The sequence below is a fragment of the Marmota marmota genome, unplaced genomic scaffold (assembly GCF_001458135.2).
Source record: "Marmota marmota marmota unplaced genomic scaffold, marMar, whole genome shotgun sequence".
Taxonomy (NCBI): Eukaryota; Metazoa; Chordata; class Mammalia; order Rodentia; family Sciuridae; genus Marmota; species Marmota marmota.
Window position 1 is genome coordinate 23,698,099 of NW_026000019.1, and position 24,540 is coordinate 23,722,638.

A 24,540-nucleotide genomic window follows, 5' to 3' on the forward strand; every position below is an offset into this window, starting at 1 on the left:
CCCACTGAATGCCAACCTGAGGGATGGGTGGCAAGATTGAGGGCAAAGGGGAAACACGAGGGTTTCTCCAGCCAGAAGCAGCGTCATCAAGATCCCTGACGTGATGCGTCAGATGAGAGTGGCCACGAAGCAGACGCAGGAGCCAGTGTGGCTCAGACTTTTAAGACTGGGATGACCCCGGGGGCTTCAGCCAGAAACAAGGGTGTGGGAGGAGACGTAGGCTGGTGGAGGAGGTCGTCAGCCCCTGAGATGGCGGGATGGCAGTACAGCCGGATGGAAACGTCCAGCGAGCAGATGGGGAGGCCACGCTCGAGCTGCCTGGGCTGCGGGGCTGGTGGGACTCGCAGAACAGCTACGAAAAATCAGTCAGAACCAATACCACAGGTAAGTTGCCCGAGGGATTTCAGGCTGGACAGGGGACACCTAGGAGATGCCACCCTGGGAAACAGGGAAGGCAAGCAGCCTGGGAGCCAAGAGAAGAGCCAGATGTAGGACTCCAGGGATAACGGAAGAAAGGGCATCAACCGCTACCACCCGGGACTGAGAATAGGACTTTGAATGTGCCAGACAGGAAGGGGAACTTCAACGGGACAGCTGAGGAACTGGCACCCTTTTCTGTAGTTTCCACAGCCTAATATAATCCAAGACTGTAAATGTGCGCTGCTTGAAGCAGCCCCCACATCTGGGGCTAAATGGCTCTGGCAGAGCAGTTGGAGACTCTTGCCTTGCTCTCTCCATGCTGAGCTCTCAGACTGTCCTGGAGAGAAACTGGCTGCTCTGCCCCAGGGTGGTGGTCTGCACAACTCTCAAACAGGATTCGTCTTTCACTTTGCAGTCTTGGAACGCCTCATTTAGCCTCTTACCTGCCGTGAGGCCGTCTAAATTAGATCAAAACCCATCTTTATTTGAAACAGCATCAGGGGCCATTTCTCAACTTTTGGTGGTCTGTTCTGTGATTTCTGAAAATCCTTGCCAAGGTCAACCAGAAAATGGGCCCCTATGACCCGAGTTTCTAAAAAGCACTCTTGAAAAACTGAGTAATGAGTCAATCAATAGGAAAAATAAAGTCAGAGACGACTCTGCTTCCTAAAGGACAGAGGGCAGGGTCATCTGCAGCTGAGGGAGTGCATTGTGGAGGTGGCAGCAGGCCAGCACCCTGGAGAGTGCTCGAGAGCCTTGCCTGGCACTGAGGGGCTCTACCCGGCCCAAGAGCATGCACAGTGATGGACAAAGGGCATTTGTGCCGCACTCTAGAAGGAACGCCAGGAAGTTGTTCATGAGGATCCACTGCCATCAACATCCCGTCCTAGAACAGATGATCCTTGAGAAAGGGCATAGTGCTCAGAGACAAAGGGCGCCACCTGACCTCAGGGAGGCACGCAGAGAAAAGAGTGGGAGGGCAAAGAGGCACCATGCAGAAAGAACCAAGAGGAAGCAAATGCCCGCAGCTATCGGGACCGCCTGGAGGCCCACAGGATGTGTGGGGAAGGACCTTTAGCAGGTTTCTGAGAACACCTTAGTCAGCAGAATACCTGTTGAGCAGCTCTTGGGGCCAGGCTCTAGATGGGCACCTGGACACAATAGCAGAACCCCTACAGAGGGAACCGCCCAGCGGGGCAGACAGGTGTGAGCGACTGCAGCAGCGTGAGAAAGGTGCCCACAGAGGCAGAAAAATCCAGAGGGCTAGGTCGCAGCTCAGAGGGGAGCACCTGCCTAGCACCCGGAGGCCCTGGATGTGAACCCCAGGACTGTAGGAAGGAAGGAAGGGGAGAAAGCAGGGAGGGAAGAGCTGCGTGGGAAGCTCACGCAGCTCCCACATTTCTGAGGACTTTCTCTAGGCTACATGCAGCGCTACGGTGGCATCTGAGAACTGAACGTTCAAGAATGATGACAGTCTCCAGTGAGTGACTTGAAAGGTTCCTGCCATGAGGCAATTTGCTGAGACACAAATTTGGATGGGCTGCTTTGAGGCCAGAGAGCACTTGCCAGCAACACAGCTCGTGTGTGGACCCTACCCCAAACTGGCATTGTGTCCAGCACAGTTCAGCTCTACACGGCAATTCTCGTCAGGTTGTCGTCGTGGGCTTACAGCCAGGGGAAGACGGAATTAATGAGGTAGGATATAAGACAATGAAATAAGGAGTTTATTTCAATGGGAAAATTTGAATCTCTTTAGAAATTACCTTGGCCCCGTATTTATAGAGCCAAGAAGAATCTGAGAGAACTCCTTATATTTTCCAGTTACATATTACTGCATTATATATTGGAAATCATATGTCGTGGTGACACTTATGATTTTGAAGACTCACTAAGGTCATGAATGAACCAACCCTTCAAGAAAGTCAAGGGGGCAAGTCTGTGGATAATGAATTCATTTTATTGACACTCTACTGGATATAATAAGGTCTAAAGTTCAAAAAATAAGGTATATTCTCCCTTACATGATTTCCCTATAATCTGGGGAAAGCTATTGTTCTCTTTTCATTTAAGAGACTTAGCAGAAGCCGAGAGAAGACAAAGGAGATATTTATCCACAATTATGCAATGGACAAGTAACTTAATTGGAAATATGACCTAATTTCTTAACTGAATGCTTTTCTTTTGGTCTATTTCCTAGGACCTAACAACCACTAAAACTCAAAGTTTGACCCCTTACCAAAATGACCCCCAAGCACCTCAAACTTAACACGATTCGTCCACAAACCCAACTTGCGTCTGTTTGTCTCCTTCTGCCCACATATACTTAATTACCAAGTCTGGGAAACAGAGTTGATTCATACCTTCCTCCAGCATCTAATCAGCAGGTAAATCAAATCTACCTCCTAAATGACTCTCCAAGGCATCCAGACCCCTGCAGCCCCACAGTGCTACCCAGCACAGAGCCAAATCATGCCTGAGACCCTGCTTTCCTATCCTCCACAATGATACAGACTAATTCTTCTCAAAAGCCAACTCTTGCTTTCAACAGCTTTTGCAGAAGGTCCATCTCTGGTCCTATCAACAGCTGGTTCTTGGACGATGGTTCTGCTGTGTTGGTCCACACACCACATGGAGACGCACCTGGACTGTGAGCTGTTTACTCCACTGAACACGCCACCTTTCACACCTATGTGTGTTGCGTTCCCAACCTCTCATCCAACCCTACCCTTTCATCCTTGTTTTCTTGGCAAGCCTCCATCAGTTCTTCAGATCCATTTCAGCTGTCACTGCTTCAGGAGAGACATATGTAAATCTCAGACTCTCTTGTCTGGTCTTCCGTGGCACTGGACAGATGTCCCTATTAAGCATGTGTCACAGTTGACTGTAACAAGTTGTTAACAAGTCTGTCTTCTTCAGCTTTCCGTGTGCTCTTGTCCAGCTTTGAATTCCTGGTACCCAGCACAGTGCGTGGCTCCTGCCAGGCAGCAAGCCAGTGTGGATGATAAAAGGACTTACATGGAGGTCTACAATAAACTGAGAGTCAAGCCATCAAAGAGGGAAACTGCTTTTCTGTTAACTATAAAGTGAACCAAGGTAACAGAAAAGTTAAAATAAGGATGAAGAGTGGTTTTAGATCACAACCAATTTTTAAATTACTGGTCACATCTGTCCTAAAGACTAAGTCTAGCAGCCTCCTGCAGCCTGTTAGTGTATTTCACACTTGGGCATTAGGTCCAGCAATGTTCAATGCTCATGGAAGAAATACATAAAAAGAAGCTATTGGCTTTGAAACCTCAGTGTAAGAAGATGCCCAGTAAAAGTGTCTGCTAAATTTTCTTCCTGATGGCACGTTAGCAGTAACAGGCACATAGCAGTAGCCCAACGACACACAACATCCATGGTCTGTGGTGGCAGTTCCCACAGGTCAGCGGCAGCCAGACCCTTCATTCATGTTCACAGACAACTGTTGGGTGGTCACCTGTGCCAGTCACTCTGCAGCACTGGAGAAGCAAGACTAAAACGGAACCCTAAGAGGCCAGGCTTTCTGTGGGGTATATGGGCTGCTACCAATGGTACCCAGAATGTCAGGGTTGGGGACATAGGTCAGTGGTCGGCCATGGCATGCACCAGACCCCAGGTCCAATGCCCAGCACGGGCGTCTGCGTGTGGGGGGCGGGGACATTCGTATAATTAATAGGTTACTATTGGATCCTGCCTGGTTCCCAAACGCTCTGAGTTTCCCCTGTCCTCGGCAGAGGCCGAGGCGGCCACCCCCAGGAGGCCGCGAGCGTTCCCACCCGGCTCCGCGCAGGGCACGGGCTCCCGGGGCTCCCGGGCCGGGTGAGCGCGCGGTCCTGCTGGGGACCGTTTGGAGAGGCCGANGCTACAAGACCCCCTACTTCAAAGCCTCGGCCCGCGTGGTCATGCCCCCCATCCCCCGCCACGAGACCTGGGTGGTGGGCTGGATCCAGGCTTGCAACCAGATGGAGTTCTTCAACACCTACAGCGACCTGGGCATGTAAGCGACCCGCCGCGCGGCGCCGGAGCGGGGTGCTGGCCCCCATCTCTGCCCTCCACCGCGACCCCCTCCCCAGTTCCTTCTTACCGCTGTCCCCATCCTCTTTCTGAACCTTCATCCCGCCTCCCCACCCACCTCCCTCCTCCCTGCGCTTTTGTCTCGGTGACTGGGCGGGGGTAAGGAGGCTTCTCGCGAAGGCATTTTTTTCGTGGCTTGCTTCTGACTCCTCAGAAACGCAGGGAGAACCGTGCGGGGCGGAAAGAAAGCGACAAGGATGGTTCGAGGCGCAGAGGTGTGGGGTAGCTGGAGAGTGCCCTGGAAGTTTCGGGGCGTCGTCGGTGTTTGCGGGGCTCCCCGGGAAGAGTTTGGGGGAGAAACGTAGAGAGGAATGGAATGGAGCGCGGGGGGCGCGAGGGCTGTGCCGCGCGTCCTTTGGAGAAACCCGAGCCGGCTTGGAGGAGAAGGTCCAGGGCGTCGGAGCGGGAGTTGGTAGCTCTTGAATTCGAGCCCTGTGCCCTAGGCCGGGGATCCCCGAGGCATTACCCTCTGTAAGCGCAAGCCCAGCTAAGCCAGCCGCCTCTCTGGCCCTACGATGAGTTCTGGGGCGTGGGGAGCTGGGAGGTGCCGGGCGGGTCCACAACAGGGCTGGCGGCCTTGTGCAAGCAGCCGGCTGGCGCAGCGCTGGGTGTTTTTTATGATAAAGAAAGGATGAGTCTCTTCTGTCTGGGGTCTTTACTTTTCAAAACTTTCCTGATTGCTGTGCTGGAAGGAATTCCCCGATGCCCACCGCTGAGTCCGGTTGTCAAGCTGCAAGCTCTCCAACTTCTTTCAACCACGCGGGTGGGTGCGCGCGGGGTTTGGCGGCTGCGATGGAGACCCAGGATCTCCGCCGTTGGTTCCTTGGCCGCCAGGGGCCGACAGCCGGCCCTGGAACTGCAGGCTTCAGGCTGTCTCGGCCAGGACGTTTTTAATTACTGAATTTTCATAACTCCCGCCTGCCTCCTTGCAGGTGTGTACCCTGAGCAGTTGGTGACTACAGTGGCTAAAGGGTCCGGGGCCTGTATTCTACCTGCTGTACAACGTAGGTCTAGAGCACCCTAATTAGCCTGTGGCCTGTAGGGGATCCCTTTTTCTGGAAATTCAACCTCATTTCATTTCTTAACCTAAAACTCTAGGGCTCCAGGGTTTACCTATTTAATATGGATATGGGGTGGGGGAGTTCTCCTTTTAAAAGGTCAAGGCATCTTTTTAGCAGCAGTTCGCAGGCTTTTCATTGCACTCTGAGAGCATGTAAGTTAACACTAGTCAGAGGCGCTAAAAGGAATTTTGACAGATCGTTTTGTTTCCTTTATTCCTCCCAGAGTTTGCACTTTTCTCTTTAAGCATAAAAGCTCAGTGCTGGAGAAAGCTCATTCCTGGTGAAGAAATGTGAATCCCAGTTTCCAATATGCCTCTGCACACTGTGTTCCTGTCTTTCTGGAAGACAGTTAGATGTGAGAAATCGGGGACATGTTATTTTGGGTGAATCATGCCATTTAAAAAGACACACCCTCAAAAGAATAATTACATCTTAACACATGTGTCTTAAAACTGCTTTTGTTTTTTATGGAATTCATTCTTTCCAGCCAAGTCAGAGAAAGCCATGAACAGGGCAAAGGCCTGTCTCATCCCGGGGCCTCACCCTGATGGCAGTGAGGTGATCTTGCCAGGGGATAGTAACCATACCCCCACCCCCAGCCTGGAGCGGGAGGCCAGGAGAGACTGAGCAGAAGCAGCCACACTGTTCCCAAGACTGCACAGTGGGGCTCTCTGTGGCCTCACATCTCTTATAAGTTAAAGTAAATATATAAATAAATAACTCTCCAGAAAATGGGCAATGAATCTTGAGGAGGGTGAGTTCACATTGGAACCAGTTTTCACGGGTGTAAATCAGAGACAGAATGTTCTCTGACCTTTCATCACTGAATTCTTGCATTTGGGGTTTGGGAAGAGATTTTTGGATTTTTAACTGCAACTTTTGATATTTTAAGATTCCTGATTTTCATGTTGTTTGTGCAGGGGAACAAAAATAGGCCCCAAGAATACTAAACTGTGTTTTAGATCTGTGCCCGGAGCCCTCCTGTCTCTTCATGGCTGCAGTTATTGAGGGTGTTTAAGGCCACTGAGGAGCCCAGACTTTATTGAACCAATTTCCACAAAACGTTTATACCCTGAAAACTTTGCCAATGGAAACTTTTTAATAGAAACTCATATTGCAAGAGAGTTGTGGTGGTGTGTTAGTTATTATGTTCACTGTAGCCAGTGCCTTGGGTGGGGGGGGACACTGCAGGCCACATTTTCACTCCTTGTAGTGTTCTGACCCTGAAGCATGACGTGGTGAAAGGTTTGGGTGAGAAACCTGCCTTTTTAATATTTTAAAAAGGATTTTGCCAGAGGATACCCACAGCTTAAAATGGCAAGACCTCTGTTTACAAGGTTGATGGAAGACAGGAGCTCTTATGGTCTAAATTTCCAAGAAGAGGGAGGCTTTTTAAAGAGCCTTTGGAATAGTCGGTGGCCGTGGCTCAATTGGAACCTGAACTCAAGTGACTTGGCACTTTCTTGAATGACTGTACAGAAGGCGGGCTGGTAGATGCCCCAGGCACCTGCTCTCCTCCTACCTGGGCCTGCTGGAGTCCATCAGTGTGTCCTTAAGCAGACCGACACAAGTTGGCACCCTCAGGCAGGACAGGTGCCATCAGTGGACACACACTTACCAGGTGCTTCTGAGACACAGGCACCATAACCTCACTCCCCCGCCCCATGACGAGAGGCTGGTGCTCCCCACTGGGGTAGGAGGAAGCTGGGGGGAGGCAGGCAGGTGGAGTGTGCCAGGTAGGTAGGGTCTGCAGGGAGGGCCTGGAAGAGAAGGTTGCGGGCAGATGTTGACCAGACAGAGGGTGTTGGGAGGCTGTCTGCCTTCTCCGAGCCCCTCAGGTACCAGGAGCTTTCCAACAGAGACTCATATTAACAGAAGCTCATGCTGCACGAAGGTTGCTGTGGTCTGCTAGCTGCCAGTCCCGTGTGTGGAAGAACACTGCCGAACACTGTCATGAGCACTTCCACGACCGACCGTACCCAGGGGTTTCCTGAGTGAGGTGTGAACAAGGAGTGGGGCTCTCTGTCAGGGGATGAAGCAGAGGTTCAGGGAGTGCCGACAGGAGCCGAGGACCTTCCACGTGGTCTTCTAGGGCAGGAAGGGACTCTCCACAGGCTGCAGTTTGAAGACCTTTGGCCTGGGCAAGACTTGAGGACGTCATTGCTCACTCCGCCTTCGGGAGCCAGCTCTTATCTGTGTCTCTGCTCCTCCTTCAGAGCCAGTGGGTGAGGGTCTGACTCCTCTACTGCTGCCTGTCCCCTGCCTTCCAGGCCGGTCCTCTCCAGCCTGAAACTGTTCTGCTGTTTGTGATTCCACGGTCCCAAAGCCAGAGCCGCTTTGGGAGGTGCTTGCCTTTTCACCACCATCCCAGGTGGTCAGCAGCTTCCTCTGTCTCCAATCACCCATCTTTAGCCTCCACTCCATTTTCCCACGGTTCTCTGGGTCTTACCGCGGTTTATCACACCTGGACTCTGCCTGGGCGGTCCCACCCACCCCAGTGGTAGGACGTGCTCGTGATACACACCCTGTCCAGGTACGCGTGTCTGTGGCTGTCGGAGAGACATCTCTGGCTCCAGGTGTCCCCACCTGAACTCTCCACTGTAGCTCCCACACGAAGTCACACGTCTGGCATCCCTCCTCTCCCAGTAAATGTCACCCCTACTCCCTGAGTTTCTCAGGCTCAAATCTGCGTCACCCCAAGTGTTTCCCCACATATCCAGTCCATCAGCCAACCCTACTGATCCTATCTGGGGGGCACAGCCAGGATCAGTCCACCACCTGCCCCATCACCGTCACAGGCCGCATCTCCCTCCCCACCTACGCCTGCAGGAGCTTCCTAACTGAACTTGCCCCCCCATTCTTGCCCCTCTCCGGTCTGTTTCCCACAGAGCAGGTGATCTTACGTTAAAGCCTGTCTAAACTTTCTAGTGACTTTCTATCACAATGAAGGTAGAATTCAGAAGTCTCTTCCCCACCGAGGTTCCCCATCTATGTCAGCCTTCTCCAGCTTTTCAAAGCCACCCACTTTGTCTGCTCAGAACTTTCCCACGGGCCGCTCTCTGCCTGAAGTGCTCTTCCTGCTACCCTGTTCTAGCCGGTTCTTGCCCCAGCCACCCCTCCGAAGGCGGTTCCTGGTTGCAGTTTCAGCAGGGTCCTCTGTTCTTGCCTTTCATAACACACTGTTCCTTTACTTGTTACAGTTAGTGAGAACATAATGGTGTATTCAACTTCTGACTTGCCACTACAATATAAGCACCAATGAAATCAAATATTGTATCCACTTTTTTCTTTGGACTGGGGTCACCGAAGCAGATATTCAATAAACATGTGATACAAGTAAATAAATGAGCCATTATTATGACCGAGGTGTTGGTGTCCTCTCCCACAAGTCCTGTCTCTTGGACCTTGGCTCTTCCTGTGAGCTGTAGTCTTGAACTGTTGACCCCCACAGTTGCTCAGGACCAACACGGTCAGCTCCGTGCAGCATGCTGTTGTGTCTGGGTCCTCTGCATCAACCCTGGTTGGCCTGCGCCGCAGCACGGGCCGTGCGCCTGCCACTCGCTGTCTCCCTGCAGTGTGCTGTACTCCAGGAGAGCTGTTCAGCAAACACAGAAGCCTCACCCTCCTGTCACCTGCCTGCTAACACACAGCCTGTGGTGTCTGGTCAAGGAAACGTAGAAACCTTGTTAGCCCCGTGCCTCCTGCATCCTGATTCCATGAGCCCTGGGACTTGTGCACCGGCTTAAGGGCCCAGCTTCAAGGCTTTCCCTGGTCACCTCCCAGCTGGGCCAGCACCCACCTTCTTCTTGCATGGGCAGAATGAGGGGCCTTGCTGTGGTAGAGATGCCTCCTTTGGGCACTCCGCTCCTGAGGACGAGATCAGCCCATCGACCCAGGGAGCCTGGGGAGCTCTGGCCACTTGACCAACGCCCATGCCCCCTTCCTGTTACATTCCACCAGGAGGCTCTCCGTCTGGAAGGACCAGTGCTGCTGCTCACCAGGGACCCTGGGGCCCTGTCTAGAGCATCGGGGGGAAGGCAGGATCCCGCTCCCCAGTGCACGTCCTGAGTGCCCTTGAAGGGGGGATGGCCTAACCCTTTGCCTCTAATCTCCATCTCTGCGAAAGAGGAAAGCAGAGGATTAACTGGTCTTATCAGCGCAGCATTAAGCTTGCTGGAGGTAAAGCCCACTCCAGAGGTGGAGGGACTGCAGGGGCGCGAGGAGACAGATGGTCAGGGAAAGGGGGAAGGAAGAAGCACCTCAGCTCGTGGGGCTGAGGGGCCAGTCTGCAGCTGCCCAGGCTGGGGTGAGCAGGGGGCATCAGAACAGGAGATGAGCCTCGAGGGATAGAGGGCATTGGTGCCTGCAGGACAGTGGGGCAGATGCTGTCTTGGAGCCAGATCTGCAGGGCATCAGCATCCCGGTGAAGGACGAAGGCTGGCAGTTGATCAGGGAAATGCAGGCTCCGTGTAGGGCGCAAGGTCCCATTCTCCCCTTTGTGTATTTTGATCTCGTCTGACCCAGCCGTCCTGGGAGACAGGTACCATTATCATCCCTTCTTACAGAGGCTCAGAGAGGTCAGACAGCCTGCCTGAGGCCAATACCTGTTCTGCAGCTGAGCTGGGATTATACACCATGGCTTCTGACCCTGTGTCCTGCCTGTCTGCACTGGGGCCAGGTTGGCCTGTGACAGGGACAGGTCCCTTCATTCCTGTCAGCACTAGAAAGCCTCGTGTCGCGTTGCATGTCCATTATCCAAAATCCTTGGGAGCAGAAGTGTTTCAGTCTTGGGACATTTTTGGGTTTTGGAATATAGCGAGGTATCTTGGGGAAGGGACCCACGTCTGCTGGTGAAACTCACGATGTCTCACATTCGTGGCTGGCGTGGTTGTAGAGTCTTTTTAGTGAGCCTGCATTTTGCCTGGACCCCTCACGTAAGATCGGGCAGTGTCCACTTGTGACAGGTTGGAGCTCAGACAGCACCAGATTTTGGAGCATTTCCAATTTGGGATTTTCAGTTTGAACAGCTGCTGTAGACAGGCCCCAGCTCCGTAGTTCACTGCTCCTGAGGGAGGGCCTTGGCTGCCCAGAGGCCCACGTGGTGGTCACAGCTCCCTCCTCAGTAGCCTCCTTCCCTGCTCTGAGGTCCTCCGAGGACAGTCAGGTTGTCAGCAGGGCCATGACTGCTGTGGCACTGGCACCAGCCAACCAGGGGCTGCAGTTTAGAAGCCGGTAATGTGGACTCTTCAGGAAGAGAAGGAACAGTGAACGAGCAAGCACAGAGCTCCTGTGGACACCACGGAGACAGAGCACAGGCCGTGCCGAGGGCCCGGGGTGGGGTCGGGAGCCTGCACACCAGCAGCAGGGTGCCCGCAGTGGGCATCATCCCTCGGAGGCAGCTAGGGGCAAACTGCCTCTTGTTCTCACTAGTCCAAACCAAGGGGGTGTTTCAGGGTGGCCCTGGGGTTGTCACGGACACCAGTAGAGGCGTGTGCCCGTGCCCCTCTTGGAGAGTCGTCCTCACCAAGGAATGCCTGGGACTCTGGGAGAAAGCAGAGGGGAGGAGAACAGGTGGCCGGGCCGAAAGGCCTGCGGGCCTCCTCTGCTGGGCTCCCTCCACACGTGAGGGACGTACTCGTGAGGTCCAGGGAAGGTCAGTGCCTGACCTGAGCAAGCAGGCCAGGCAGGAGGCAAGCCCCGTCCCCTGGATACTCTGTTTCTAATGGGCTTGGGCAGAAGGAGGCTCCCTGACCTTGCTCTGCAAAATAAAAATAACGCACTTGGCCTCACTGTTTTTCTCTGATTTGTCTATCTCCTTGCTCCTTTGGAGTGGAGCTGAGATCATGGATGTGCACCTCTTCCTCCCGAGAGTGGCAGGTCAGCAGTCAGAGCTGCGTCTTTGTGGGAGGGCTGGAGCAGAAACAGCAGGGAACTTGCCTGGGGTCTCTGCTCAGGTGCTCCAGGCTGCCTGGTCTGGCTCTGGGTTTCAGTCCCATGTCTACACCTCTGGGACCTTCCTGTGGCCACACACTAGCCCTGAAGGGCAGTCATGGGCTCTGGTAGAGTCCAGAGCGCTCTGGGACTGGATTTGGAGTTCTGTGCATCTCAGACTCTGAGCAGATGAGGAGGAGGAACAGGAGGAAGAGCGCTCCCTGCTGGTGGTGGGAGGAACCAGGCTCTCTCTCCAGCTCCTTGGCCCTGTATAGTGCCCCAGAACCCTCATACTACTCCTTTGATCAAGGACCCTCAGCCACCACCTTGGCTGGGTGGACTCTGCTCCGGTTAGTTGGGCTTCAGCTCCAGTGGGAACAGCCCCACAGTGCCAGGTGAAGACCGCACTCAGCTCCCCAGCACAGGGGCTGGAGGCAGAAGCCCTGGGCTCAGCGCCAGCCCTTTCAAGTCTGTGTCCTCTTTGCAGGACAATAAGATCTGTCCTGCGTCCCATACAGGGTTGGGAGTCGAGTGAGGTGCGTGTGTGTTCAGGGTGTTTCTTATCACAGAGCTTGTTGGTTGTTGGAGGGTAACTCTGGGAGGTTGTGGCTCTGGCCCTGGCTTCCCTGGGCAGAGAGGCATTCAAACACTGGGGAGGGTCCCTGATATGCCAGCCCCGACCCCTGCGTCCCCACCTGGAGCTAGAGGAGGAGAGAGGCTTGCTCGTGCCTCTGGAGCCAGGGCTGTGGCCCACTCATACTGAGGAGGGTAAGAGAGACCATATCCCACCCAAAGCCGCCCTCTCTGCTCTGCCAAGGGCTGCACCCAGGACTGGGCTGCTCCTAACCCTCGGGCACGGTGCCTACAGCTTAGGCACACCCTCAGGGGAGGGCCTGCCCCATCGGAGTCCTCCCTTAGGGACAGTCTTGGTCAGGCTCTGGTAAGGCGCTACGCTGTGCCCAGGGCTGTGCCTCCGACGGGGCCATACTGGGGCACGGGCACCATACTGTCACGCTCAGGAAAGCTGCGGAGCTTCCAGCTCGGGAGATGGATGAGACCAACATCTGAAATCATTTGTATCCAAAACTATTTTTAATATAGGTTATTCTTTCCAAGTCCCTTTCTCAATTTCCTCTCCCTGTAAGAGGACCTCATGTAACTAACCTCAATACATGAGACATGCTTAGGGTAAGAGTTGTTCCCCTTCTTAGCTAAGCAGGCTGAGGCCCACAGGCCACGTACTCAGGGTCATCCTGCTGGTTGCCCAGCCTCCGACTCCTGCCCCAGTGCCCTGCCAAGTGCATGAACACAGCCCCAGGGGGCAGTTGGGGCAGAAGGAAGCATCCTCAGAGCTGTGCACCGTGGCCTCTGAAGACCAGAGAGAGGACAGGTGCATCTAAATGTGTTTCACAGATGCAAAGAGAAATTTTCAGGCTGTCAGATTAAAACCAAGATGGCCACGTGCCATCGTGGTCCGTCAGCAGGCGTACTGTGTCAGTCCTGTCTGTCAGGTCTGCTGGCCCTTGCTCCTGGGGCCTGGCCTTTCCCAGCAGGCTCCAAGGCCTGGTGGGCCTGGGTCCGGCAAGGCACTCGGGCTGTCAGAGGCCTGGCCGAGGGGCCAGTCAGCAGTCTCTGCAGCATCGGGAAGGACCATGCGTGAGCACGTACCTCTTGTCAGGTGCTCCCTGTGTACCATCTACGACGTAGGCACTGTTCCTGTGTCCGAGGACTGAAGGGGGCTGGTCACCGGCCCAGCATCACCAGCCAGTTAGTGGCAGAGCCCCATTTAGAAACCAGATCAAAGGCATTCAGTGGCTGGCGTGTGCCGTGCGCTCGGAGGTCGGGCAGCGAGGTGCAGTGCTGGCTGGCTCGGGTGCCCTGGAGCTGCCGGAGCTTGCTTCCTCTGCTGAGGAGACTGGGAAGCCAAGGCTGAGTCCGTTGGAGGTGGCTTGCCTCCTCACCACCCCGCTCACCAGGCCCGTCGGGAGCTGACACTAATAGACTCGGGTCGTGGGATCAGACCCGGGGACATCTCAGCACCCGAGTCAGTGCTCTGCCCTTCCAGCTGCCACAGGCTGTGACTGAGGCCAGCTCCCGTCACGGCTCAGAGTAGAACACCCTAGGAATTGCAGTGCTGGGTCAGCAGAGGCCTCTGCGTCTCCTGGGGTGTTAGGTGGCGGTGCCGGAAACCATCTGGTCCAGCTGCCCACTTCACAGATGGGGACAGGCCTAGGCCCAGAGGGACAGCATAAGAATGGAAGTGGGGCAGTCAGGGCACAGACCCCCCCCCCCTACCCGATGCCATGCTGGTGCTGGTCACCTTTGGCCCCACACCCTCACCCTGTCTGCAAAGCTGTGGTCAGTGCCCACCCCCTCTGCCTTTTCACCCTGTCCCCACTGACTTGATGGAACTTACTTCTCCCCCTCCCTCCTTCCCTCCCTCCCCGCCTCCTTCCCGCCCTTGTTTTTATGGCCCTGGGATGGAACCCAGGACCTCACACAGGCCAGGCAAGTACCGTACCACAGGGCCACCGCCACCCTCCCTCACTTGCCGAGGGTAGCCTCCAGGCAGAGATGGCCACCGACCCAAGGGTGGAACAGAGTGGCTCCCGGACTCCCAGGAGGGTGGGCGATTCTGCCCCTAGGGGAAGGGCCCTGCCACTCCTGCGGGTCCCTTAGACCTCAGACCTCAGAGGGCGTGGTGCATCCAGACAGGGGGCCGGAGAGCTGGGGTAAGGCGTCCTGTGTGCAGGACGAGCCCGTCCCTTGGCAGCACACAAAGGGACTCGGATCAGCTCAAGGGACGTCCACGCAGTTGCCAGGAACAGAGACCAGGCTTTTCCCAGCGTCCATATGCAGCTATTAGCAAGCTAGAAGGGGGAGGGTCTCTCTGAGACCCCAACACAGACGGCAGGAGGTGGGGGGCTTGACAGCCACTGGAGGAGGGCAAAAGGAGAAACGAGGTTCCACCGGGATGCCCGGCAGCCCAGAGCCACGTCCCCCACTCGGGTAGAGGTGCAAAGGCAGGCCTGGGCCCCTGGCTCCCTGCCCACAGACAGGCAGCCCCAGGGGAAAGGACCAAGTGGTGTCAAAGATGACAGATTATGAGGGGCCAGGGGCCCTCCCCTGCCAGCAGGGCTCAGCTGGGAGCCCCCGGGAGCAGAACAGATGGGACAAGTCTGAGAGGGTGTCCCCGCCTGGGACCCTGGCTCTGCCCTGGCTCCGCCCTGGCTCCAGTTGGGTGTGCAGTCCCCTCTTCCAGCCTTCCTGCTGGCTCTCCCGCCCTCCTCCTTCCCGCCCGTCCCTTGCTGTTAACCAAGTGTCTCGCCTCGGACCTGGGCCAGCTGCCCCTGCTCACCCTGAAGGAGACCTTGGAGAGCTGCCGGGCAGTGCACGGGTTCCCTGCCCTAGTTGGCCTGGGGCAGGTGTAGAGGAGGGGCTGCCGGGGACGAGCGTGCTCCTCCAGTGGCCTGTCACCTCTCCTGGCTGGCCACTGCAGAGCTGCGAATGTACACTCCGGGCCGCCTCTCCCGAGGAGGACCTGGAAGTCCAGGGCCCTGTCCGGTGTCCACCCGTCTGAGACTCAGCCCAGCCTCGCCTTCCCTTCCCTTGAAACTTGCACTGGACCTAACCCCTGGCCCCTGCCCTCGAGGCCTCCTTGTGAGGAGGGCCTCCTTGGTCTCCTGGCCAGCTTGGGCCCCCTTCCTGTGCCAACTTCCTGGCGCGGCCCATTCAAATCCTGTGACTTCCGGGCCTCCTGACCCCAGTCTGATGGGCCTGCTGCCTGAGTGGCTGGTGTGTTTCGCAGGCTCCTGCCTGCCTCGGTCCCAGTCTCCTATGTGTGTCCATCCCAGCGTCCCCTTGTCCGGTTTCTGACCCTCTGCCTTCCTGGGGCCCATCACCCTTCAAGCCGCTGGCCTTAGCCAGGCACCTGACCCCAGCTCTCCGGCCCCCTGTCTGGGTGCACCACGCCCTCTGAGTCTGAGGGCCAAGGGACCTGGAGGAGTGGCAGGGCCCTTCCCCTCGGGCAGAATCGCCCACCCTCCTGGGAGTCCAGGAGCCACTCTGTTCTAAAGAAAACCCCCTCCTGGGTGATCGTTGAAGAAAATTACTTGTGACTTAAAATGGCAACTGAACTCTGGTTCCTGACGCCTGGTGAGCAGGGGACTCTGTCCAGAGGAGAGAGGAAGACTTCCCCTGAGCTGGTGACTTGGAGTCCAGGAGGGGGCAGGAGAGGGGTGCCTTTGACAAACCTCGGGGGCTGGCTCATGCCCGGTAAGTCTGCAGCACAGAGCAGGTCGGAGAGAACTTGAAGAACGAGGTTTCTGCCCTCAGCGGCCTAGGCCTCTAAGGTCCAGGAGAGCAGACCCTAAGAGGTGAGCAGGCTGCACAGGGCTGAAGCACAGCAGGCCTAGCCCCGGCCCGTCAAGGCTGGCCTGCCCTTACCTCTAGTCCTGCCCTGTGGGCTGGTGTGCGACGGCAAGTCCCAGCAGAGCTGGCGGCTGCTCCCACAGGGCTGGGTCCCCTGTGCAGCACCCTCTCCAGCCTCCTTGGTGGCCCTTTCTCGGAGGCCGGCTGACTGGGTTGGTGCGGGGCTGCTCTTCCTGGCCTCCAGCTCACTGGTGAAGATGGACCTCAGTCTGAGCCATGCCACTGGGCGCACGCTTCCGGTCTGCTTCTGTGTGCTTCTCCAGAATCTGTGTCTGTGGGGTGGGGAGCTCCCAACGGTGTCCCGCACACCTTCTCCACCCCGCTCTCTCCTGGGGCTCCAGGAGACCCTGGAGCTGCCCGTCTGGGCCGGGCGTTCATGACGCTTGTGGCTCTTTTCCATCTTTGCCTGATAGGTCTTGAGGCTGAGCCCACTTACCTCTTGAGTTTGCAGTTTCCTCTTCATTTTTGACCGCCAGACTCAACCATGCATTCAAGAAGAAATGTGCAGTGAGGGTTTGTCCAAGGTATTTAGTTTGCTGTGATTTGCTTATTAGATTCTTCTGTTCTTCGGTTTAGACAGAAGGAAGCTTTCGGGGGCCTCTGCTTCTGGTTTGGGTGAGCCTTTCAGAGACAGTCCGTCTAGGCAGTGCTCTTGGGTAAAAAGCTGATGTTTCTTAGCACTGTGCTCTTGGGAGCCAGGGCACCGGGAGGGTCTGGATGAGGCCAAGCCCACGGGCGTGCAAGCAGCACACTCTGCCCTGGGCACACCTGCCCCCCCAGGGTTTCAAGGGACGCTGCTGAATGACTGGCCTCTGTCAGCCTCCTGGGCACATTGCTAACCTGCCTGGTGAGCCAGAGGTTTTCCAGAGAGGAGGGAGCAGACCCCTTGGGTCCCCGCAGCACAGTGTCCTCAGTGTCTCCCTGCAGCAGCAGGAGTCACGTCCCTGGCCTTGGCCCCAGGCTCCTGGTACACTGGCCTCGGGTTCTGGCTTCTGGTGGTCAGTAGCCTATCCATTCCCTTCTCCTCCAGATGGCTCCGAGACAGACCAGCAGAGGGTGGGGACACAGGTAGAGCATATGCCCCTGGGAAGGTGCCACCAGGACCCCCAGTGGCACACATGCCGCTCTCACCTGGCACTGACGTGGGGTTCCCTGTGCGGGGCACGGAGCTCACAAGGTGGCTGGGTCAGATAGACCTAGAACCTGCTGGGAGGCCTGGCTGGAGTCAGAACTGCAGGGTGCTTCCAGGTGTGTGGCCTCTGACCCCCTCCCCCGCATGGATCAGGTAGGAAGGCCAGGCTGGAAAGCTGGCGGACTCGGCAGTTCACGCACTGGGAAGTGGCCGCCAGACAGAAAAGAGAAAGTGAGGGGGCTTCAGAGGCTGGAAAGACCTTGGAGCCCTGTCCAACAGCGTAGCCAGGGTGGAGGGAATCGCCGAGCGTCATCCGAAAAGCCGAGGTACTCAAAGGATGGAGTTTATTTTTAAATGTCTTGCTTTTGAATAACATTTAATTCAGCAAATTTAAGTTTATGCTGCATTTTTTCTGAGAAACCTCCTCTGTGACAGAATGACAGTGTACAGGAGTCGCATTTCCCAGCCTCATGACAGTCTCAGTGGAGGAGGGACCTGAGTCCCAGTGTCACCTGGGTTCAGAGTGACAGAAGGGGTCTTGTCCTCACATCCATTTAGTTTCATTAGAAATCTGAGCTGCATCCCACCCACCCACCTGACCCTCCTGAGTCCTTCCTGACGCATATGTCCATCACTGCCTCATCACCTACTAGGTGACCTAGGACATGGGCCTGAGGGGCTAGGTGTTTACACAAACTGTGACTTGCGTAGAGCTCATTCACACCCGGGTTGCATCCATCTCATGCAAAAGAAACAGGCTCTTGAAAGATCACATGACTTGCCCAGACTTGCGGTGCTAGAACCAGAACTTAATGCCAGGGTCAGCGTCAGGTCAGAGAGGCCACCTCTGTGCCTCTGACCACCGTCACCAGGCAGGTGCTTCATCCCCGGTCTGCGGCCCCACAGCGCTTTGCCTTCCTCTGAGGAGTCCCGAGGGTGGACCTGGAGCTGCAGAGCCGTGGGTTGATGAAGGTGAGGGTCAGCTCCACAGAGGTGGTGCTGCAGTGGAGAAGAAGAGCATGAGGTCCCAGCGCCACCACAGCCATGGATTCAGGGCCACCCTGATGGGAGACGACATTGTCAATGCATGGACTCAGGAACCTCAGTGCCGTGTCCAGTCCTGCGCCTGCTGCCTGGAGGCTGCGTGACTGCAGCAGAGCCACCTCCCTACCTCTGCCACTCCGCCTGCAGGAAGGGGACCATTTTCCCACTTCAAGCAGTTGTTAGAGGTTACAAGAGTCAACATTTACAAAGTACCTAAAACTGCACTGCGGGCACCATGTTGTTGGGCTTCTCTAAAATCGATGAGCAACAACCCAGTGGGAGATGTTCTGGATATCTGGTGTGTGCCAGGAACCGTGCTAGGAAATTTTTCATACTGTGAAGAAGAAGATGTGGTTTGCGGGAGCCCTGTCGGGACCTGCCGGCTGCAGCTTAGTCCTCAGTGGGCTTCACTCTGAGCAGGGGAACCTGATGGACCCCAAGCCGTTCATGCAGCCTTCTCCTGGCGGAGCCCTGCCTGCTGCTCCCCGAGGCGTCCGTGGGGTTCCCGCTTGGTCATCCTCTGCACTCTGTGCCCAGAGGCCTGGCCCACGCCACTGCAGCCCTGGGCGGATTCCACGCGCTTCCTGCACCCTGACCCCCTCCCAGGAGCTGCTGCTCCCCGCCCCGCCCCTGCTTTTTACCTCTGAAGCAGCCCACAGCAGGACGGGGCAGCAGTTGCCCTCCGCGGCCCCCAGGACCTCTGGCCATACTCACCACACACAGCCACCTGTTTCCCTTCCCTGTGTCCATCCCTGTGTCCTGAGCGCCTCTCCTAGGTGAGGGTCTTTCTGACTGAATTCTCTCCTGGTTCTCCTGAACTCCAGCCAGGACAGAACTGGACCCAGAACTCGAAGCCCTGGGATTAGGTCATGAGCTCAGAATTTGAGGGACCCCGTGGCCTTTGACTGTGAGCTGGATGCCACGGGGATCCAAGGAGCAGGCCAACCGAGACAGGTCACAGGTCATTACCACCAACCGGCAAACTGAGCCCGGGCACTGACTCCAGGGGAGGAGGAGAACCCGGCGCTGCCAGGTGAAGTGAACCCACACTCCACGGGCTTGCTATCTTGGCCACCAGGCTGACTGAGGTCTCCTAAGACTCACTGTCCACGAGCTGTCCACTCTACTGGCCTTTGGGGTTCTGAATGTGAACATCAGCTTAGTGGCACCCTGACCCATCATGTCCTCCCAACCCCCCTTTTCTGAATCATCTGGCCCCCATAATGGGCAGCTCCGGGTCCGCCAGTTACTTTCCTCTTTGCCCTTGGCGTAGTAGAGCTCTGACCCTGGTGCCTGCAGCCCAGTGCAGGCTGCAGGATCTCCTGGCACCAGTCAGCGGAACAGCCCCCCTCCTTCCCGGAGGGCGGCACCATCGTCCTGAGCTCGCCAGCAGCTCTTTATTCACTATTTTAACAAACATAGCTTGGCTTGGCCTTTACATCAGCCCTGCTCTGGGCACCGAAGACAATAAAAATCAGCAGGATTCATTCAGAGGTAGAAGAAGGTGACTCCCAGGGTCCTACACACGCACAGCTCTTCGCAGTCCCGAGTCCCATAAGACTCTGGATGAGGAGTAGAAGTTGGCCTTTGCAAAGCTCGGGGGCGTAACCGTCGTCCGACCACGGAGCTAGTGGCCCAGCGTAGCCCTGGGGGGGCACTCAGGGCGCCTGGGCCTGGCGAGCCTCGCTGGAGACCCCGCCGGGTGGCCTGTCTTCCTGCAGCAGGAGGGTCGTGGGGGGCACATTCCTTCACAGCGCTCTGCTCCTCAAAAGCCACTGTGGGAGGAAGGGAGGATGTCGTCATCTCTCCCCTGTCCATGGAGAAACAAGGTCTGTCACGACATGACCTGGGGCATGTCCACTGCTGTCCACTGCTTGTCCACTCTGTGTGCCACGAGCCTCCGGGCTCTGGATCTGAGCACGAGGACTGCAGCCAACCAAGAAAGAGTGTTTAGTCTCTTTCATTTGGCCAGCCTGCCTGGAGGGGCCGTTCGGTGCCAAGAACCGTCTGGCTTGCGCTTGCCTTTGATAAGGCACAGACCCGAGACCGCTGACTTCTGTGGTCTCAGAGTCGTAAAGGAGCCACAGGTGACTCATCCCTTCCCCTACCCCAGGCAGCCCAGAGGCAGGTGAACATCCGTGCCCTGTGGGCCCCTCTCTGCTCCCCTGCCTATTGAGACACCTACCTTCCGGTGGAGAGTCCCGGGAAGCACTGGCCGCAGGGCACCAGCCTGCAGGAGGCCCTGGACCAGGATGGCCGAGGGACTTGGGCAGGCTGGTTCCCGCAGGACAGGAGGCAGGCGAAAGCACCTTCTGTAAAGTCTCACTGTGGCCGGTGTCTGGGCACCTCCGATTGGAGGGGAACTTGATGGGAGCACTTTGATGGAGGAGGGGGAACGTGGGGCAGGGACGGCGTGCGTCAGAGGGGGCTCGTGGCGACTGCAGTGCCCTCGGCCCAGTTGGAGGTGCTTCTCCCATCCCCACAGCCCACCCCGTCGTCCCTGGCGTGGCTTAGATTCCGGGAGCCGCAGCGTCTTCAAATGAAACCCGGAAGGTGGTGGTGAGGCCCGCAGCCCAACCCTCCTCCCCTCAGGGACAGGTTTTCAGGGAAGCCTCAGGTCGAGGCTCAGGTGCCAGTGGCCCTCAGGCCCTCCCCCGGGACCTGACGCCCCTGGCCCCTGCCCAACCCTGCAGCTGAGATTTTGCCCTCAAGAAAGTTAGTTCGCACCTCATTACTGAAGAAAATAGCTGCAACTTGAGAGATAAACAGCCACCCACTCCCTGTCCCTCAGGACCGGCAGTTGAAGATGAATGGGGCGCTCGGCCCCCTCTCCGCCCACCCATTACTCTGTGACTCCTCTGCCAGGTGAGGACCGCCAGCCTCCTCCGCCCCCTCCAGCCACCTTTGGAGGGAGTCAGCTTAGAACTGAGCTCATCCGTCAAGAGACGTGAGGATCCTTTAAAATCCAGTTCCTGCACCCCCCTTGCGCAGAAGCCGTTGGGGGTTCTTGCAATCCTGGGTTGAAATCTGTCTCTTTCCGACAAGTTCACTGCCATCTGTTGATCCCACCCCTGGGACCACACATCAAGAGCACCCCTGAGGAGTGTGGGACCCAACCAGACCCTGCTGCCAGCCCTCGTCCCCCGAGAGCCAGAGCAGAAATGAGGTGCACGTGAGGACACACACACACACACACTCACACACTACACACACACCTCACACACTCACACACACTCCCTCCACACACACACACTACACATACACACTCCCTCCACATGCACACACTACACACACACACACTCACACGCACACACCCACACACTCCCTCCACATACACACTCACATTACACATATACCTCACACACACACCCACATACTCCCTCCACACACACACACTCACACACTAACACACTACACATACACCTCACACACACTCCCTCCACACACACACACACTACACATACACACTCCCTCCACATGCACACACTACACACACACACGCACACACCCACACACTCACACACACACTCCCTCCACATGCACACACTACACACACGCACACACCCACACACTCCCTCCACACACACGCACACACTCCACATGCACACACTCCACACACACACTATACCCACACACATTCCACATACCTACTCACACACATACACACACTCCCTCCACACACACGCACTCCACATGCACACACTCCACACACACACCTACACACACACTACACTCACACACACACACTCCACACACTCACACACACACGTGGTCAGGCGGTTGGGGGTCTGGGTCCTACATCATAAGAGTGGGCATGCGCCAGGCCCTTCCCCCTTAGAGCCCTGGTCCCTGGACCCTTGACTTGGGCCAGGACCTCGGGTGCCTTTCCCAGCCGCGTGGCTGGCTCATGGCTCTTCCCATTGTGTTCCTAGTGAAGTGGGTTCTCGGGTTGTGCCTGCCCGTCGTCAGCATCTGGGGGTGCCCGTTGCGTCCCCATCCTGTGTCCACAGGGTGTGGGTGAGGACCGTGGAGAGGCTGTGCCCACGGAGCCCAGCACAGGGCCTGCGTGGGGTTCAGGGCTGGTGGGGGCGTTCTCATGGACGAGCGTTCTCTCTTGACCTCCTGACCTCCCCACACCTGTCCTCTTTGCTGTGTCCACCTCCTTGGTGAAGCCTTGCCATCTCTTCTTAGTGGCCTTCCTGCTGCAGCCTCCTCCCTGGCCTCCCTGCCTCCCGAGCCCACTCCTGCCCTTCACCACCTTGGCCTCTGCACCACAGCACAGCAGGCGTCTCAGAACGTAAATCTGATTCTGACGGACACATGCGTACGCACCCCACTAAAAGCCTCCTGAAGTCCCCCTTCCCTTAAAGAGAACATTCACACTCCTTACAAGTAACACCCAGCCTCCGACCCAGCCTGGCAGGAAATCAGGGCCATCTCTAACCTGTGTTGCCGTCTTGTCCCCCCGGGGTGTCACACCAGAGCCACACCCTGTGACAGGAAGTCCCTAGCCACGACGCCCCTGGCCCTTGCTCACCCGTGCCCCAGCCAACGTCACCTCCCTTCTGCTGGAAGACACCTGTGTGTCCCCAGGGAGCCTCCCTGGTGCCCTGCCTCCAAGGCCGCAGCCTCAACCCCGTTGGAAGCTGACCTGCGTTCCCGGGTAGTCCACGCATCACCTGGTTGATCTCACGGCAGCCTGCGCTGGGTGTGACTGGTACTGTGGCCCCTTACAGAGAAGAGAAAGACCTGGAGGTGATCTGACCCACAGCTTTGAAGAGCCGGGACCTGGCTCACATGCTCTGTCTCCAGCCTGCCTCTTGCTGTGACGTCCCTGCTGTCCTGGGCTGAGCCCCTGCACTGAGAAGCCACCTGTCCTTCACGTGGGGGCCTGGCACCTGTCCCACTGCCTGGCACAGGGCAGGAGCCCCTCCTCTCAGAAACCCTTTATCCAGCCGTCCACGCTCCCAGGGCTGTGGCGCTCAGCAGACTTCACGACAACCCCCTCACAACCGTTGTCTCCCATCACCCCATAAATGATGGACCTCAAGAGCCTTCTCTGTCTACGGCTGTGCAGTCAGAAGCCTAAAGACCAGGCTGCACTTTAGGGAAACTTTTAATTTGGTTAAGGACATTAAAAAAAAAAAGAAAAACCTATACACACACCTAAAGTAATGACAGCGATGTCTCAACTCACAAGCAAACCCATTTTCCTTATTTTCTGGTTAAGGTCACGTAAAAATGTTTCCGTCTTTCCCCAGCTCCGACGGGAGGACCAGGTGCCAGACGTAACTCATGCCTGGCACTCAGGAAACGCTGGCCTGCTGCGCCCTTGAGCCTCTCCACGGGCTCCAGGCTTCTGTGGCTGCCACATGCCGGCTTCGGTGACGCAGTCTTTGCAGGCCTGGGTGGGGAGGTGACCCAGAGACCCAGGCATCTGGGAAAGTCCAGGTTGGAAGCAGATTCCTAGGGGCAGAGTCCTGAGCTGTTCAGGACACCAGACACTCTGAAGTGCAGTCAGTCCCAACTCCTAGCGATTATGTCCCATTATCAGAGGTCCGCTAGTGACCACCTGGGTGTGGGGAGGGATGAGGCAGCGGGCCCCTTCCCTGCAGACATTCCCCAGGTCAGCAGGGCTGCTCTCCACTGTGCACTCTCCCTCCCAGTCAGTCTGACCGGAGAGGAACCTGCTCAGGGCCTCTCTCAAGCTGGCCTGCTCTGCAGACTCGCAGAGACCCCCACAGCTGGGCAGCCCACAGCGCCGGGCAGCCCACAGCGCCTGCCAGCCTGCCTGGCCCTTCCCCACACCAGCCACCCAGTCCTCCAGGCCCGGGGTGTGTGGCTCGTGCCGGGCGGGTCCAGTTCTGCCCTGTCAGTGTGCAGCAGAAGATGGTGACGCGGCTGTCACAGAGTGCACATCTGGCACCACGGGACAGCCCGAGGTGGCTGCTGCTTCCCTGTCACCCTCTGTCCTACCCCACGTGATGTTCTTCTGCCACCCTGCCAGCTGGAACGTGCCTTCCTCTCACGCTAAACGGGGATAAGCTCGGCTACCTTTCAGAGTGTGGTGAAGATGCTGCTGGTCAGTCCAGCACCTTCGTTGAGCCCCTTCATGGGCCCAGCTCCCAGCGCACAGGGGACACTCAACTCTAGTGGCCACAGGAAAATGGGTTTTAGACATAAGAACTTTAAAAACTGAAAGACCCACAGGGTGGGATATTCTTTCTCTCTGATTCTGAAGGACATCTCTGCTGGGTGTGACAATCTTGGTTAGAGGTGGTTTTCTTTCAGGGTCTGGCTTTTAGAGTTTCTTCTCAGGAATCAGAAGTCGTTCTCACTGGTCACCTCTAAATGTGGACTGACATTTTCCTGTTAAGGCTTTTTGTTCTCCATGTTGGTCATTTTAATCACAGTGTGTCACAGAGA

The 24,540-nt window shown here is 56.6% G+C and overlaps 1 protein-coding gene across 1 annotated transcript in view; it reads left to right on the forward strand.

Annotated features, from left to right (window-relative positions):
* Positions 1-257: 257 nt before the first annotated feature.
* The window catches only part of Fam78b (family with sequence similarity 78 member B), a 62,505-nt gene continuing 38,222 nt past the window's right edge, over positions 258-24,540 (forward strand). Inside the window, exons 1-3 of the mRNA XM_015491897.2 lie at positions 258-384; positions 3,359-3,441; positions 4,176-4,438. Of these exons, the coding sequence (XP_015347383.2) occupies positions 258-384; positions 3,359-3,441; positions 4,176-4,438 (473 nt within the window). The remainder of the gene's footprint in view (positions 385-3,358; positions 3,442-4,175; positions 4,439-24,540) is intronic.